General features: G+C 34.4%; 1 protein-coding gene across 8 annotated transcripts in view; it reads left to right on the forward strand.

Moving 5' to 3' along the window:
• ST7L (suppression of tumorigenicity 7 like) overlaps window positions 1-18,778 on the forward strand; it is a 137,592-nt gene that overhangs the window by 18,123 nt on the left and 100,691 nt on the right. For all 8 annotated transcript variants that reach the window (XR_014138092.1, XM_078451553.2, XM_060626481.1 and 5 more), the window contains exons 6-11: window positions 239-317; window positions 9,732-9,886; window positions 11,397-11,494; window positions 11,764-11,878; window positions 14,528-14,600; window positions 15,674-15,776. Coding sequence is in view for 7 of the 8 variants with exons in the window: in XM_078451553.2 (XP_078307679.1) it covers window positions 239-317; window positions 9,732-9,886; window positions 11,397-11,494; window positions 11,764-11,878; window positions 14,528-14,600; window positions 15,674-15,776 (623 nt within the window). In the remaining variant the exon portion in view is untranslated. The remainder of the gene's footprint in view (window positions 1-238; window positions 318-9,731; window positions 9,887-11,396; window positions 11,495-11,763; window positions 11,879-14,527; window positions 14,601-15,673; window positions 15,777-18,778) is intronic.

Consider the following 18,778-nt stretch of genomic DNA (forward strand, 5'->3'; position numbering starts at 1 on the left):
TTATATGTTGTTACTTAAATCAGAGAAAGAATATATTTTTATTGTATGTGAAGCTTCCAAATTTAATGCGAATTTCTCATAAGATTAATGTGAACTAACACCCCAATTTCTTGTTTCTTATGTTTAAGAACATGTTATTTAAAGTTCTGTTTACTTTCATAGCTCATTCTTCATATGTTTTGAGTAAGATTATTTATGTTTACCATCTCATCTACTTTTTGAAATATTTTTCCTACAGTTATGCAGAAGGCATGGAGGGAAAGAAATCCTCCAGCTCGAATCAAAGCAGCCTATCAAGCTTTAGAATTAAACAATGAGTAAGTTTGAAACATATGGAAAGTAAGTTTGTTTTGAAGGAAACCCAGGCAAATGATTTTATGGTATCTTTTGTCTGTTCCTAAAACACTTGGAGTCATTACCAGTCCCCTTATTTTGCATACTAGAGAGAAATTTTGCAGTGTTCACATCTGTACTTTGCTTCCTAAATTACAAGCTTATCTATGCTTTTGAATAGAAATTATCCTAGAAATACTTTTTAAATGGAGAATGCTGAACTAATTGGTTATAATACTTGATAGTTAAAGAGTACTAAAATACTTATGCCACCTGTATTAATTTTGTTTTTCATTTAAGTCATTCATTTAAAGCATTCATTCAGTCCTGAGAACTTTAGTTGCTAATGGGATTGGAGGCATGAGAAGAGGATTCAAAATAAATGATATGTAGCTCTAACTTTTTTTCATGTTAAGAACATTTATTTTTTATAGCTCTTTGTATCAACTCTACATTTTGAAAAGGCAAAATGTAAAATCATAATATTTAAGTGGGGCAGATCAGTAAGTGTTAATCTGATACTGAATAAATGCCAGGAATAAAAATACAGCCCTAGTCAGGGTTAATCAAGAAATGCTTCCTGAATAACGTGAATTTAACATTGTCCCCTGTATCCTGCAACAAGATATATTATCCTTATTAAGAAGACCTTTCCAAGGTGGAGCAAAATCACAGTGTGGGGAACTCCAAAAGCAGTGAATCAGCTTTATTGAAACCCTAGAAACTAATCAAAAGTTTATAACATCCTGGAGAATGCATAATCAATTTAAAAAAACAGCCGAATTTCTATAAGAGAGCATTGTGGTGTTTTAACTTACACTGACCCCATCCCCCACTCCGTAGCTCAGTGGGGCAGCCTTGAAGACAAAAAGTCTTCATTTTGGGTATAGGTTCCAACTACCAGAGGAAGTGGAATGGATTTTATTCTTAAAAAATTGTGGTTGTTTATTTTGACCTGTCTGGTGTTCCCTGAAGGACCAACTTAAAAGGCTTGTCTTTATTTGGGTTAATTCTGAACTCTCCCAGCATTGACACAGCTACACTGGGGGGCATTTGTTGAAAACGTTTAAAGGCAAATGCATTAGTCCCTGCTGCCCTGGGGGCAAGGGATAACAGCTGGGGCAAACAATAGACAAATCAGAAAGCTTGGGAGGAAAGGTTGGGGAATTAGATACTTTAGGAAGTAAAGGCTTTCAAAAGCTCTCACATATTCCTGGGAATCTCAAACGTCCCACATATACCTAAGGTTGGGCATATGCTCAGAAAAGACTTAAGAAGGCCCTAAGCTCTGTCTAAATTTCAGGTTCTGCACAAACAGAAAGTAAAGGCTAAGGCAGAATTGTATGCCTGACTGAATGTTGAAGGTGTGCCCCAACACACAGAACCAATCTGCAAAGACTTGGTTTTCTTGTTTTGTTTTTGGTTCCAGGTATTTAAGGCAGTCTCTATCACATCACTGGCTGATAAATCAGGCAACAGAGCAGAGGCTTCACTGGTCATATATGATAAAGAATGCAAATTTCATAAAATTCAGAAAAGTCACTAAGCAAGTAAACAACTGCAACAGGCAACAACAGCAAGCCACGGGGAGGAGGGGGAAATCTGATTTCTAGAGTTGCTAGATTATGATATTCAAAATTTGTAGTTTTCAACAGAAAAATTACCAGACATAGAAAGAAACAAAATATATCCCATACAAAGAAAAGAAAGGAAAGGAATGGAGACTGTTCTTGAGGAAACCCAGACTTTGGACTTTCTAGATAAAAACTTTAAATCAAATATTTTCAATATGCTCAAAGAGGTAGAGAAAGCCATGTACAAAGAACAAAAGGAAATCATGAGAAGAATGTTTCACCATTAGAGAATATCAATAAAGATCCCGAAATCTAGAAAGAAATCTAGGGACAAAAGTAGAAATAAATCTAGAAACAAAGACCAAGAAACTCAGTGAACCCCAAGTAAGATATAATCAGAGACATTCACATTGAGACCATAGACAAGGGGAGATTACTGAAAGCAGCAAAAAAGAAGTGACTCATCATGTATGAGGGATCCTCAATAAGATTAACAGCTGATTTCTCATCAGAAACCATAGAAGCCAGAAGGCAGTGGGATGACAAAGTCAAAATTCTGAAAGAAAGAAAACTGCTAACTACAGACTCTATATCCAACAAACCTGTCCTTCAAAAATGAAGGGGAAATTAAGACAATCCCAGATGAACAGAAACTGAGAGTTCATTGCTAGTAGACCTGTAATTATGCAAAATGCTAAAAGGAGTTTTTCAGGCTGAACTTAAAGGACATTAGACAGTCTTGACTCTACACAAAGCAACAAAGAACACCAGTAAAAATAATTTCATAGGCAAATATAAAAGTTAATATATTTTGGGTTTGCAATTCTTTTTTTTTTTCAATATGACTTAAAAGACAACAATGTAAATAATTATAAATTTATGTTAATGGACGTACAGTATATAAAAATGTAATTTGTGACAATAACAGCATAAGGTGGGGGGAAGGAGCAAAATTTTGTATACTATAGAAACTAGGTTAGTATTAATTGAAACTAGATTGCTGTAAATTAAGAAGTTAAATATAGGGGCGCCTGGGTAGCTCAGTCGGTTAAGCGTCCGACTTCAGCTCAGGTCACGATCTCGCGGTCCGTGGGTTCGAGCCCCGCGTCGGGCTCTGGGCTGACGGCTCAGAGCCTGGAGCCTGCTTCCGATTCTGTGTCTCCCTCTGTCTCTGCCCGTCCCCTGTTCATGCTCTGTCTCTCTCTGTCTCAAAAATAAATAAACGTTAAAAAAAAAAATTAAAAAAAAAAAAGTTAAATATAATTGTTAATTGTTAATCACCTAAAAGTAACTAAAAAACATAGTAAAAGAAGTGACAAGGAAATCAAAATGGTATGCTAGAAAATACCTAACACAATTACTTCAGGAAATAAGGACAAAAAAGGACATATAGAAAACAAATAGGAAAATAGTAGAAACAAGTCCTTCCTTTCCATTAACTACTTACATGTAAATAGATGAAACTCTCCAGTTAAAGGCATTTTTTGGCAGAATGGATTTAAAAAATACTTAAATCATATGCTGTCTATAAGAGACTCATTTTAGACAGACACAGAGAAGTAGAAAGTAAAATTATGGAAAAAGATTTTCATGCAAATAGTAACCAAAAGAGAGCTGCAATGGCTAAACCAATATCAGACAAAATAGAGTTTAAGACAAAAAATATTTTTTTAAATTTTTTAATGTTATTTTTGAGAGTGGAGGGGATGGGCAGAGAGGGAGGAGGCCAGAGGATCCAAAGCAGGCTCTGTGCTTACACGGAGAACCCGATGTGGGGCTTGAACTCATGAACCATGAGTGACCTGAGGCAAAGTCGGACAATTAACCAACTGAGATGCCCCAAGACAAAATTTTTATGAGACAATTACATTATCTAATGATAAAAGAGGTTCAGTTTATTAAGAATACACAACAATTTTAAACTTACATGCATCTAATAACAAAGCCCCAAAATATATGAAGCAAAAACTGACAGAATTGAAGGAAGGTAATAGACAGTTCAACAATAATAGTTGGAAACTTCAACATGCAATTTCAATAATGGATAGAATAATTAGACAAAAGATACACAATGAAATGAAAGACTTGAAGAACACTATAAACTAATTAGACCTAACAGACATCTGTATAGTAAGTACTCTACCCAACAGCAGTGGAATACATGTTCATCTCAAGTGTACATGGAACATTCTCCAAGATGCATCACATATTATGATATAAACAATTCTCAATAAATTTCAAAACATTGAAATTATATAAACTATTCACTGCAACCATATTTTCTAATAAAATTAGAAATCAATAACAAGGAAATCTGGAAATTCCACAATATTGGAATATGTGGAAGTTAGACAAGTTTTAACCAATGAGTCAAAGAATAAATCACAAGGAAAAAATCAGAAAATACTTTGTGATGAGTGAAAATGAAAGCACAACATACCAAAACTTATGAGACACAGAGAAAGCAGTGCTCAGAGAAAAATTTATAGCTGTAAACACTTGCATTAATAAAGAAAAAAGATCTCAAATTAATAACTTAAACTTTATACCTTCCGTAACAAATGAGAAGATGGGGGCGCCTAGGTGGCTCAGTTGGTTCAGCAACCGACTTCGGCTCAGGGCATGATCTCACAGTTCGTGGGTTCAAGCCCTGTGTGGGGCCCTGTGCTGAAAGCTTAGAGCCTGGAACCTGCTTTGGATTCTGTGTCTCCCTCTCTCTCTGCCCCTTCCCTACTCCTCTGTCTCTCTGAAAATTAAATAAACATTAAAAAAATTTTTTTAAATGGGATGGGGGATGGGCTAAATGGGTAAGGGGCATTAAGGAATCTACTCCTGAAATCATTGTTGCACTGTATGCTAACTAACTTGGGTGTAAATTTAAAAAATAAATAAAAATTTAAAAAATGAAAAAAAGAAATGAGAAAATGAAGAGCTAACTAAACAACAAACAGAAGGCAGTAACAAAGATTAGAGTGAGATAAACAAAATAGAGTAGAAAAAAAGAATGAAGCCAGAGGTTGGTTTTTTAAAAGATCAACAAAATTGACAAACTTTTTAGCTAGACTAAAAAAGAGATAAGACTCAGATTACTAAAACTAAGAATGAAACTGAGAACATTACTACTGACCTTATAGAAATGAAAAACATAAGAGAATTCAGTGAACAATTATATGCATACAAATTAGGTAAATGGACACATTTCTAGCAACACAGTACCAAGACTGACCCAAGATGAAATGGAAAATCTGAATAGACCTGTAACAAGTGAAGAGATGGAATCGATAATTTAAAAACTTCCAAACAAAGGCAACCAGGACTAGATCCCTTCACTGGCAAATGCTACCAAGCACTTGAAGAAGAAATAACACCAGTTCTTAAACTCTTCAAAGAAATAGAAGGGAAGTAACTCTTCCTAACTCATTCTGTGTAGGCAGTATTGCCCTCATACCAAAATCAAACAAAGACATCACAAGAAACAAAAACTATAGGTTAATGTCCATTATGAATACAGATGCAGAAATCCTCACCAAAATACTAGCACGGAAAATCCAGCAGCATGTCAGAAGAATTATATACCATGAACAAATGGGATTTATCCCAAGAAGGCAAGGGTGGTTTAAAATATGAAGATCAGGAGCTCCTGGCTGGCTCAGTCAGAAGTGCACGTGACTCTTGATCTCATGATGCATTTGAGCCCCTTGTGGGGTGTAGCGATTACCTAAGTAAATAAAACTTAAAAAAATATGGGGGCAAATGGGTGGTTCAATTAGTTAAGCATCCAACTCTTGATTTCAGTTCAGGTCGTGATCTCACAGTTCCTGAGTTTGAGCCCATGTCAGTCTCCATGCCGATGGTGTACAGCCTGCTGGAGATTCTCTCTCCCTCTCTCTCTGCCCCTCCCCTGTTCTCCCTCTCTCTTTCTCTCAAAATAAATAAACTTTTTTAAAAAATATGAAAATCAGTCAATGTAAGATACCACATTAATAGAAAAAAGAATGAGAACCACGTGGTCATCTCTATTGATGCAGAAAAGGTATTTGACAAAATCCAACACCATTTTATGGTAAAAACACTAAAAAAAAAGGACAGGAATGGAAGGAAACTTCCTTAAACTGCCACTTCCTGCCACTTCTATTTAAGGTCTGGACTGGACTGGAAGGGTTAGCCAGTGCAATTTGGTAAGAATGGGGGAGAAATGGCTTCCAAATCATAAAGGAAAAAGTAAAACTTTATTCACAGATTACATGATCTTATGCATAGAAATCCCAAAGAATCCACACACAAAAAAACTGGTAGAGCTAACAAAAGAGTTCAACAAAGTTATTGTCTATAGGACATAAAGAAAACAAATAGGAAATGGCAGAAACAAGTCCTTCTTAATGTCTGTCATATATCTATACACTAATAGTAGATAGTCTGTAAAAGAAATTTGAAAAACAATTCCATTTATAATAGCATCAAAAATGGTAAAATATTTAAGGATTAAATTTAACCAAGGAGTGCAAGATTTGTACACTAAAAATGATGAAGTATTTTTGAAAAAGTTAAAGAAGACTTAAGTAAATGGAAAGACATCCCATGTTCATGAATTGGAATACTTAATATTGTTAAGATAACAGCACTCCTCAAGCTGATCTTCAAATTCAGTACAATTCCTGTCAGGATTTCAGTAGCCATGATTATGAAATGGACCAGCCAATCCTAAAATTCACATGGAATTGTAAGAGCCCTCAAAGAGCCAAAACAATCTTGAAAAAGAATAAAGTTGGAGAACTCACTTCCTGATTTCAAAACTTACTATGAAGCTGCAGTAATTAAATAAAGATAGACATCTAGGTTGATGGAATCAAATTGTGAGTCCAGAAATAAACCCATGCATTTATGGCCAATTGATTTTTGTGCCAGGACCATTTTTTAAAAATGTTTATTTATTTATTTTGAGAGAGAAAGAGAGAGAGTGAGCAGGGAAGGGCGGAGAGAAGGGAGAGAGAGAATCCCAAGCAGGCTCCATGCTGTCAGCCTAGAGCCCAATGTGGGGCTCACTCTCACAAACCATGAGATCATGACCTGAGCCAAAATCAAGAGTCTGACACTTAACCAGTTGAGTCACCCAGTGCCCCTGACAAGGTTGCCAAGACCATTGCGTGGGGGAAAGAATAGTCTTTTCATTAAGTGATACTGGGCAAATGGATAACTACGTAAAAAAGCAACCCTTACATCACATCGTAAACAATTAAAAATTAATCAAAAACCTAAATTTATGAGCTAAAACTATAAACTCCTAGAAGAAGACAGGGGCAAATTTTCAAGACTGGATTTGGCAATGGTTTCTTAGATATGACACCAAAAGCGCAAGCAACAAAAACAAAAACAAAAAAAAATTAGATAAATTAGACTTCATCAAAATTAAAAGCTTTTGTGCATTGAAGGATACTATCAAGAAAGTGAAAAGACAACCCACAGAATGAGAGAAAATGTTTGCAAGCCATATTTGATGAGTCTGGCATTCAGAATATATCAAGAGCTGTTAACAACTCAATAACAAAAAGATAACCCAATTAAAAATGAACAAAGGATTTGAATAGACATTCCTTCAAAGAAGATATATAAATGACCAATAAGCACATGTAAAGGTGGTTGACATCATTCATCACTAGGGAAATTAAAATGAAAGCAACAATGAGATGTCCTTTCACAAGATGGGTATAACAAAAACCTCCAGAAAATACCAAATGTTTGCAAAAATGTGGAGAAATCAGAACCCTCATACATTGCAGGTAGGAATGTAAAATGGTATAGCCACTGTGGAAAACAGTTTGGCAGTTTGTCAAAAAGATAAAACTAGAACCATCATATGCCCAGCAGTTCCACAGCTAGGCATACGCTGAAGAGTACTGAAAGCAGGTGTTCAAACAGAAACTTTTAAACAGATGTTCCCAGCAGTATAATAGCCTCAAACTGGAACCAACCCAGATGGCCATCAGGTGATGATGAATGGATAAACAGAATGTGGTGTATCTATACAATGGAATATTATTCAGTCATAAAAAGTAGTGAAATACAGCCACATGCTACATGAATGAATCTTGTAAATATATTGAAAGTCTGTGGATGACATACTTTAAAATGGCTAATTTTGTGATGTGAATTTTACATTAATTTTAAAAAAAAGCAACACTCCTAATAATTCTTTCAATATTCATAAAGTTAATTTCTGTATTAACATGTCCATTAAAAATATTTTTGAACAAATACAAGAAAGCTCTGAGAGGAAAGAACTTCTTTTTATCATATAGCTATGCTATAATTTAAAATTATATTCATATTTTGATTCTACTCCATCAATTTATACCTATCTAGATCTTTTAAAAGTGCTTTTATTTTGTTATTTAAAAGCATTTGAATTATGTTTAGAATGGCAGTTTGGGAGCCTAGCGTTTAAAGCAGCAATATATCTAACGCTTCAGAGAAATCTAATATAATGTAATAGCAAAATGTCTGTTGATGAGTGAAATTATCATATAGTCAATTTAGTGTAGTATTTGAAGGATGCTGAAATAGTCCAATTTCCATTTGATACGTTCAAAAGATCCTTCTTGTCCCCAGTTGTTTGATAGTTACCTTGCCATCATTTTTGTTTTATGCCTGGTCTTGTAGTTTTACCAACAATTTCTCTTCTCTTCCTAAATACTGTTCAATAGAAACATAACATGATCCATATAAGTAACTTTAAATTTTCTGGTAGCCAGATTTAAAAAGTAAAAAGAAATAAGTGAAATTAACCTAAATAATGTATCTTCTTAAGCTGTATTCAAAATATTAAAATATTATTTTAATGTATAATCAATATATTTTTTAAACTTTTAAAGTATTTTATATTCTTCCAAGTCTTCAAAAGCCATTGTGCACTTTGCACTGACCTCCCATCTCAGTTCAGATTAGACACACTTCAAGTGGTCAGTAACTACATGTGGTAATGACTACGGTACTTCACAGTGCAGGCTTAGATAACTAGCATATTGTCTCCAGGAGAGATGTACTTGCTGTTTCTGGAAATGGAAACTTTTTCTCTTTTTTTGCCCCCAAACAAGTTAATTTCTCTTTATTAGCCAGCTTTTGACTTAATTGATAGAAAGAGAAATCTTTGTGTTTCAGTAGGGTGAAGAAACTTAGAGTGAGTGTGGGTGTGACAAGTATGAGCAACAGTGCAGGAGGAAAGACTAGAATTCAGACCAAGGGAGTTTTGCCACAACATGATTGTGGTTAAGTCTAAGAGAGGATGGGGTAGCATGCAGAAGGAAGGCTCAGGGTTGGGAAAAAGGGCTATTTCTGGAATGATCGGTTTCTAAGTCATATGTTAAAAGTGCCTAGTTGACTGTGGGACTTTCTTCTCAATCTTCACCATCTTCCATACCTGCCCTCATTAGATCGATATTAACAGTATAGAGTGGCTAAGAGTAGGCATGACCACTAGAATGCATAGTCCCTTGAACTGCTTTCTACATAATTCTTTATATATCTTACTTTCTTACCCCTTTCCCAAAAGAAAAATATGGGACAAACAGAGAATGGATATAGAAGTAAAATAGAAAATAAAGAGGAGAAAGGTAGGAAAGGAGAAAAATTGCAGAAACACACAAAAAATATACCAATATACCCCTAATAAATTATAAAGTACTGAGTGAAGTTTTCTTTTTTTCCTCCAAGAGATGGAAAGTCTAGGTAAAGGTAGGGAAATGTGATGCAGAACAAAGGGACATATCCAAGAGAAAATACTTGCCTTAACCATTTTACTTAAAATTGCCTTACTTGCTTTCTTCATAGCTGTGCCACTGCATATGTTCTACTGGCTGAGGAAGAAGCAACAACTATTGTGGATGCTGAAAGGTTATTTAAACAGGCACTCAAGGCAGGAGAGACAATTTACAGGCGGTCACAGCAGTGCCAGCACCAAAGTCCTCAGCACGAAGCTCAACTGAGTAAGCAAATCTGAACTGATTTTACCTTTTAGCTCCTGAAATTGGCTCATTTATGTTTAAGACACAAACAACAATAAGTAAAAAAACAAAAACAAAAACAAAAACACACACAAAAAAATCCTTACTATTTCGAGGTTAGCTTCTTTTCAGAAGAGATAGCTAATGTATTCATAATGTCTACAAGCCAGCAAGACAAATATGCATTAGCTAGAGAATGCTTACAGAAGGGAACAGATGTGCTCTGGTTATTGAGAGATGTGCTGCTCTTAGACTTAACAGTAATTTATTTCATGTGAAAACTGGGTTGGTCATTGGAGAAATACAGCTCAAAAATATTCAAGATTCAGGAGACCATTCTAGTAACGATAAGCAGGTATTACCTTTATCCTCACCCTTACCCCAAGCAATGGTGAAAGTACATCATTTGGTTTGCTCTTCAGACTGTATGTATCTCCACAGAGTGCCAGGGAGTCACCCCTTTGGTATAAAAATTCAGCCTTACCCTTGGCATTGATTCTTTCTTTGACTTTTCTCTATGATGTGTTTGAGAGCATATGGGCCATAGCAACTGAAATTCTTTCCACTCTTAGGGATACTCTCTCAGCTGTGATTGAGATACTTACACCAAAGATGTTAGAATCTGTAGTGCTGTTGCTTCCTGCTATTTTTTGTGGCCAGAGCATTTTAGTTTAATGATTTTGGCAGATTATGGGCAATAAATTGAAATATGTTTACATAATGTATTATCTGCTAGCAGTTAAGTTCTAAATCTTTTGTTTGTGGAAATTAAAATTTGGATAATGTTTTCTCTCCAAACTAAATATTGATGTATACAGTATGTTTCATTAATGTATGTTGTTATGGCACACAACTGTGGGAATATATAATTTTGCAGTCTGGAACTAATGAAACTACATCTGTGAAAAAGCCATGCCATTTGTCTTTGTATAATCTCAAATATGATTATGAGGTACTTACAGAAATATTTGTTAGCTCTTTCTAGAAATAGTTTTATAGTTTGTTAGTTACTAGCTGTTGAGCAAAAGTTCACTCTAGCCATGGAAATTTTGTTTTGAACATATTTTATCAGTTAAAACAATAGAGAATGTTAAAATAATAGGTTGTTTATGCAGAAACTCAATAGGTTAGATTTATTTTTTCTATTTAATGTATATATTTCTTCTATGTTAATATTAAAATATACTTGTCGAGTATACACAAATTAATTTATAATGTACTCAGATTCCTTACTGTTAGAGGCAAAAGTAATTCTGTATATATAGAAAGATTTTAAGCTTTTACCATAAAAAAACTTCACACATACACAAAAATAGCATAATGAACTCTCATTCAATGTTCATCACCCAAATTCAATAATCATTCCATTCGGAAACAATTTAATTTTAATTGAAGCTTCCAGGGTAAGCCAATAAAATTAATGGATAATATGTTAATGAAATAGTAGGTCATAATACAAAGTGATAGTTGTGTCATTTTTTTTTTTAAATAGGAAGAGATACGAATGTACTGGTATATATTAAAAGAAGATTAGCAATGTGTGCAAGAAAATTAGGAAGAATAAGAGAAGCAGTAAAAATAATGAGAGATGTAAGTAAATTTGATGATTGGATGTTTATAATTTTTCCTTGAAAAACTGAAAATGTGGTTTAAGTTGCCAGTTATTTTAATGCAAAATCATTATTTTTTAAATGGTAGTCTTTATAACAAGATATTTATTTAGTATACGTACATTTCTTAAGGCTTGAGTCTTCACAGTTTTGTTAAGACACTAAAGAATTTCTACTTTAATGAATCAGATTCAGCTCTGTTGAGTTCCTTTGCTATAAGTTTAATCTTTTTTTCCTTTTAATGTACAGCTGATGAAAGAATTTCCTCCTCTTACCATGTTGAACATCCATGAGAATCTCCTAGAATCACTTTTAGAATTACAGGCATATGCAGATGTTCAGGCTGTCCTAGCAAAATATGATGGTGAGTGATAATTGACTTAGTTGATAGCATGGTTAAAATATTTTTTCAATTATGTAATCATAAATATGATTCTGTTCTGGTATTTCTTTGATTTTCTCTTCCTATTCTAAACAGTCAGTATTTAGAATCCATGGATACAGTTATATTAAGTACTTTCTTTATCAGGACTTTTGGGAGCAAAAGCCTGCAGGGAGGAACTTTTCTTCTGTAAAGATTTAGTCATTTGTTTATTCAGCGCCCAATAGGAGTGAGGCACTTGGAATACAGTGGTGAATGAGAAGACATGGACTTAGTCCTTGTAGGATTTACAGTTTAGCAAAGGAACATACAGACAAATGAATAGTAGTTGTATTGAAGCATAGTGTGTTAGGTGAGATAATTGGAAAAGTATGGGGTGCCATAGACATAGGATGGTGCCTTATTTGTTTTGGAGTATCAGAGACCGTTAACAAGTTGTATGAGTAATTCAGAATAACATTTTTAAAATGCTTTTTGATTACAAAGTGTAATTTATTTCATATCTGTATAATACTCTTGTGAGGTGGTAGGACAAGTTTTTTTTTTGTTTTTTTTTTGTTTTTTTTTTTTACTCTTGTTAGTGAAACAAGGAAACTGGAGTTGAAGAAGGTAAGTAATTGGGTAAGGTCTCCCAGCCAGTAAGTGGTAAGCCTGCACTTAAATCCGGGTGTTCCATTTCTTTGTTTACTAGTCTTCCAACAGTAAAAAGTCAGTATGTATTGGCTATTTATTATTATACTAAACAGTGCCAGTTCACCACAAATGGAGTTGGGAGAATTTTTAAGAAGCATAGCATAATGTTTCTGGTCATATCTTTTACTGTAACAGAGCATGTACAAGTCACTTATTCATCCTTGTTCTGTTATAAGTTCCTATCCATTAGTTTGAGAATCCCCATGACTTGGAAAGTTTGAAATGTGTTACCCTTGGAAAGAGAAATTTATTTCTTTGAAACATCTGGAATTCTTAGGAAGTGCTTCACAATAGTGTAGGCTCATGAAGAAATTTGTGAGAAATTCTTTCCATATGTAATTTATCGGGTACATGGTCTGCTTTTGATACTTACATGACCAAGCTTAGGAACCAAATACTAAAAATCAGATAGGACCTGATTCATTCAAAATAAAACTAACAACTTAGATATGCTTCTGTGTTTTCAGTTGATTTTATGATTCCGGAGTTTTTACTGTTCTAGAATCTTGTAGAAGTTAAAGGCAAATTTCTTTCTTTCTTTCTTTTTTTTTTTTTTTTTAAATTTTTTTTTTCAACGTTTTTTATTTATTTTTGGGACAGAGAGAGACAGAGCATGAATGGGGGAGGGGCAGAGAGAGAGGGAGACACAGAATCGGAAACAGGCTCCAGGCTCCGAGCCATCAGCCCAGAGCCTGACACGGGGCTCGAACTCACGGACCGTGAGATCGTGACCTGGCTGAAGTCGGACGCTTAACCGACTGCGCCACCCAGGCGCCCCACTTTCTTTCTTTTTTTAATGTTTATTCATTTTTGAGAGAGGGAGAGTGCAAGCAGGGGAGAGGCAGAGAATGAGGCGACAGAATCGGAAGCAGGCTCTAGGCTCTGAGCTGTCAAGCCTGATGCAGGGCTTGAATTCACAAGCCATGAGATCATGACCTGAGCCAAAGTTGGACGCTCAACCAACTGAGCTACCCAGGCACTCTACAGATTTATTTCTTTAGTTCTCTATTTGCTGGTATAATTCTGGAATCTAAAACTCAAGGTCCTTGGGGCGCCTGGGTGGCTCAGTCGGCTAAGCGTCCGACTTCAGCTCAGGTCACCATCTCGCGGTCTGTGAGTTCAAGCCCCACGTTGCGCTCTGGGCTGATGGCTCAGAGCCTGGAGCCTGCTTCGGATTCTGTGTCTCCCTCTCTCTCTGCCCCTCCTCCGTTCATGCTCTGTCTCTCTCTCTCAAAAATAAATTTTAAAAAATGCTAAAAAAATTTTTAAAAAATTAAAATAAAATAAAATAAAACTCAAGGTCCTCAAGTCCTACTTCCCTGATAACATTATTGTGTGCATTCTTTAAGAAAGGATTTATATAACTAATTATATTATAATTCCTGATTAATTTTTAAAATTTTTTTTAAAAAGTCATTTAAGAAAATGTAGAAAATACAGAAATATTGTAAGGAGAAAGAATTAAAATCATCTGTTGTATTACCTGGATTTAACTACTATTAAGTATTTCTATTTTTTTAATCTTAGTTTTTCTCTGTGAAAGGTGGAATTTTCAGTATTTCCAGCTATAACTAAATCTTTTTCCCTGAATACTCCTATGTAAGCATAACATAAACATTTGTTGAGTGCTTTTCACCATTGTGTGAGGGCTTTCACAGACATAATTTAATTTACTCTCTGCCGGAAAAGTATTACTTCTCTATTCTGAGAAGAGAAAACTAAGGTTAAAGGTTAAAGAAGTTGCTACTAGTTCAAGGATGCATACCTAGTAAATACTAGAATCAGGATTAAAACTCAGGTCTGCATGTCTAACTACATGTCCACATGCTCCTACTACTATGTTGCATCTGTTGATTTTGTATCATGAATTATTCTTATTAAAAATTGTCTTAAGATATGTTTTATAATTCTTACCTGAGTTGAAAATTACAATTACAGATATAAGCCTTCCAAAGTCAGCAGCAATCTGTTACACAGCAGCACTATTGAAGACAAGGACTGTTTCAGATAAGTAAGTAATGAAAACTACAGTAATTTAGAAAGACTGCTAAACTCAACATGGGTTCTCCTGCTGTCTGAAAGTTTACTTTATGCCACCTCCCTTTTACAAGAGACCTGCATTAATATATGTGTTCACTAACCGAAAGAAATCCAAACAGGATTCTCACTTTTATGAAAAGGTAATTGCTTCTTCACTTTATGCCATTCCAGCTTAAGGAAAGGTTTGATAGAAACACTCGCAGATAGCAGGGGAAACTGTGTTATGTTTTTCACCACCGACTTTAAACAATGCTTTTTCCTCTCTACTTCCTTCTGAATAACCCTTGATCTTATGAGGCTTCTTACTAGTGTAGTGGAAAAAGCAAGGTTTTTAGAGCTATACTAAACCTGGATTCCAATTCAAAGTCTACTGCATACCAGCTGTGGACCTTTGGGCATGTTAATCAGTTTGAGTCTCTTCCTCTCTGTAAAGTGAGAATAAAGCATGGGTATGTGAGGATTGTGTGTGTTAAATGCTTAAAGCAATGCTAGAAAGTACAGAGAGTAGTTATAATGGTACTGATAAGGTGTGTGGTGGGGAAATAGTTTCATACTATCTGTTCTGAGATTATAATTTCAAGTTATTCTGTTTATCTTTATCCTTTGGGCTGCCCTTCTTTATTCCACAGATAAAATTTTCAGAAACCAACCAAATGGCAACCATTTTTTTCACCTTAGATTACTATGCCTTGATATAAATTAGAATGGAATATTACTCTTTCCTCTCAGTGAAAATTTAATAACAATGTACTTCCATTTCATGAAACTCTCTGGATGTCCCTGTGTAGCATTTTATATTTACTGCCTTTCCCAGAGTGTGCCTTCAATGGACTTCGAAGGCTTTCCTTACCTAAATTTGAGGATTTCCATTGCTTATGCTGCTTTTCTTTATATGTTAAACTAAATAAAGGCTTTACTTTCACGTTTACTAGTTATTTGGCTTTGTCTTTGGCCATCACCAGAAACCCCTGATCCAGGAAGTTAGATTATGATCAAAATCATGGATTTTTACATTCATTTGTTCATTTCGTGGTTTTCTTATAGATTCTGTCCTGAAACAGCCTCCAGAAGAGGGCTAAGCATGGCAGAAATTAATGCTGTGGAAGCAATTCATAGAGCTGTGGAATTTAATCCTCATGTTCCAAAAGTGAGAAATTTTATGATGAAACTACTACTTTTATTTAAGTTTATCAAATTCATGAAAGTATGTAGACCAAATTTGGGTCTCCATAATTTGAGTCAGAATTGTTTTAGTCTGTTATATTTTGATAGTCACTATAAGGGGGATGTTAAAAGGCATTTAGCAAGGTGAATAGGAGCAGGAGTTCACTCTAGGCTTTGTAATTGCTTTCAAAATAAAATTTGAAATGTATTCACCTAGCTGTTCCTTTTACTTTAGTTATAGAGAAGAAATAAAATGGCATGGTCTTAATAAAAGATCATTCATTTTTCAGATCATTAAATCAAATTTCCTGTTACTGTAAAAGCTTTTTACTTCTAGACAGATGCCTGGGTTTTTGAACTAGGGATAGACAAAGACTGAAGACAAATAGATTAAAATAATCAATGATAGGAAACAGATGTGGAAGTTCCCAGAAAAACTGCTGAGTTGATGTTTATTTAGTCCCAGATGAAACTATACCCATCTCGTTTGTCTTTATATTATACACCTTGCAGACATACAGATTATTGGTTAATCTTTGTGTCTTATCACCCGAGATTAAATTTGGGGTTTTAAAAGCAATGCTCCATGTTAGGAACTATAGAATATTCAAGAATATATGCATCTGTTACCAAATGTAATTATAACTGTTGATTCCAGTATAATGTACGTTAATGGAATTTGGAAGCAAGTAAACATTAAAGAGATTAATCTCTAAAAGATAATCTCCAAGAAATTGAAGTTGTAAGTCTCTTAGAGTAAGTATAGAGTTAAGAAAATTACTGAAATTTAAGAATGACAGTCAACAAATATTCATACCATTCTCTTATTAAGTGACACTGGTCCCATAAATATAAATTTTATTTTTAATTGTATTACATATATATCAAAGTGTAAAAAGCAGAAATGTGGATCTTAATGATTTATTATAAAGCAAATGAGTGAAAACTAACATTGAGGTCAAGAACCACCTTGCCATCCCCCAGAAACTATGCTTCCTTCCCTCCTGCTTAAAGGTAACCACTGTTGTGACATTAATTATGTTCACTTTCTTTTTTTCTTATGTTTTTGGCCTATACTTTTCATTGTTGGCTTTATAAAATAAGTTAGGAGTGGTCTCTGTGTTTTTAAATTCTCTGGAATAATTTGTGTAAAATTAGAATTATTTCTGTCTTAAATCGAGAGAATTTGTTGATAGAGCCATCTGATTCTGGAGTTTCCTTTGTGAGAAGGATTTTCATTACAAATTTCATTTCTTTAATAGGTGAATTATAAATTTAGTTTCTGTATTCCATAACTATTCAAATTTCTTCATTCTTCTTGTGTTGGTTTTTGTTAAGTTGTATTTTTCTAGGAATTTATTTCATTATAATTTATTGGCATAAAGATTTCATAAAATCCTTTTATTATCTTGTTAATGTTTGCAGGATCAGTTGTGATATCTACTATTTAGTTCTTAACACTGGCTACCATTTTTTTTTTCTTGACCAGATTCCCCAGGGATCTATGAATTTTATTAGTCTCTGCAAAGAACCAAGCTCTGGCTTTGACAATCTGCTCTACTGTTTATTTTCTGGTTCATTCATTTCTGCTCTTTATGGCCTTTCTTCAACTTACTTTGGCTCTATTTTATTATTTTTTATTTCCTGTATCTTTTTATATAGGTACTTAAGTTAACTCATTAGTTTCAGTCTTTCTTCCTTCTAATATATTTGTTCAAGTCTATAAACCTCTAAGTACAATTTTAACTGCATACTATAGTAATATTTTGTGTATAATTTAATTCAACATATTTTCTAATTTCCATCTTGATTTCCTCTTTGATTTAGAGATACATTTATTCCATTTGGCTATTTCTTAATTTCCAAACATGCGAAGATTATCTTTTTATCAATGATTTCTAGCATGATTGCATTGTGTCCAGAGAATATACTCTGTATGATTTCACTCCTTTGAAACATTTTTCAGTTCTTGAATTTCTGTTTATTTTTCACATCTCCTTTGCTATTTATAGTTTCTAATTCTCTGCCAAAATTTAAAGTATAGTCTTTTATCTCTGTGAAAATAGTTTAAAGTAGTTATCTTAAAGTCTTTTTCTGATAATCCCCATATCTGGAACTTCTGTGTCTGTTTCTATAATGTGTTTTTTTTGTTCTGCTACATTATGTTCTTCTTGTCTTCTCTTATGCCTGATTTTCTTTGACTATGTATCTGATATTTTACCTGAAAAAATTGTAGAAATAACTTGAAACCTCAGATAATAATATTTTCCTTTGGAGAGGATTTTATTTGCTCTTAGATGCCTAGGAGAAGTAATTAGCAGGACAGAATCACCTTAATTCAGTTTCAGGGATTGATATTTTCTGGTCTACCTAGATGACTAGAAACTGGGCTGTAGCCCGTGAAAGTTTGGGTTTGTATCTGGTTCACCCCTATTCCTAGGATGCAGCCGTTCTGGATGCCAATCCAACCCTGAGAGTTTTACCAGGGCCTTCACTCTTGACATACCTTGAACTCCTGACTTTTGTTCCTTTAGCCTTATAAAACTGGCAGAAAGTTTGAACAGCCTCTTTGCCATCTTGTCCAAAATTGGCAAATGTCTCTATGGTAAAAGAAGCCCCAAATGTGGTTTACTTCTCCAATTTTTGCCTTCTTTAGACTGTGGGCTGCTAATTCCTTACCCTTTGTGAATTCTCTGATGCATTTGATTGGATTTTTAAAAATATTTTGTTCAGCTTTTCTAGTTGTCTGAGAGGGTTGATTTGAATTACCCAGTGTTCCATTACTGGAAGCAGAGGTCTGAAAATAACTCCAAATGAAATGCTCTGTTCTCTCATGCTGCAGAGTGGTTAAGAGCATGGATTCTGCAACTAAACTGCCTATGTTTGAATTCTGGCTCCACTACTTCCTAGCTGTATAACCTTGGACAAGTTACTCAGCTTCTCTCGAGTGACCTCATGTGTAAAATGGGAATAATATTTCTTATC

This window comes from Panthera onca, chromosome C1 (genome assembly GCF_046562875.1).
Source record: "Panthera onca isolate mPanOnc1 chromosome C1, mPanOnc1 haplotype 2, whole genome shotgun sequence".
Taxonomy (NCBI): Eukaryota; Metazoa; Chordata; class Mammalia; order Carnivora; family Felidae; genus Panthera; species Panthera onca.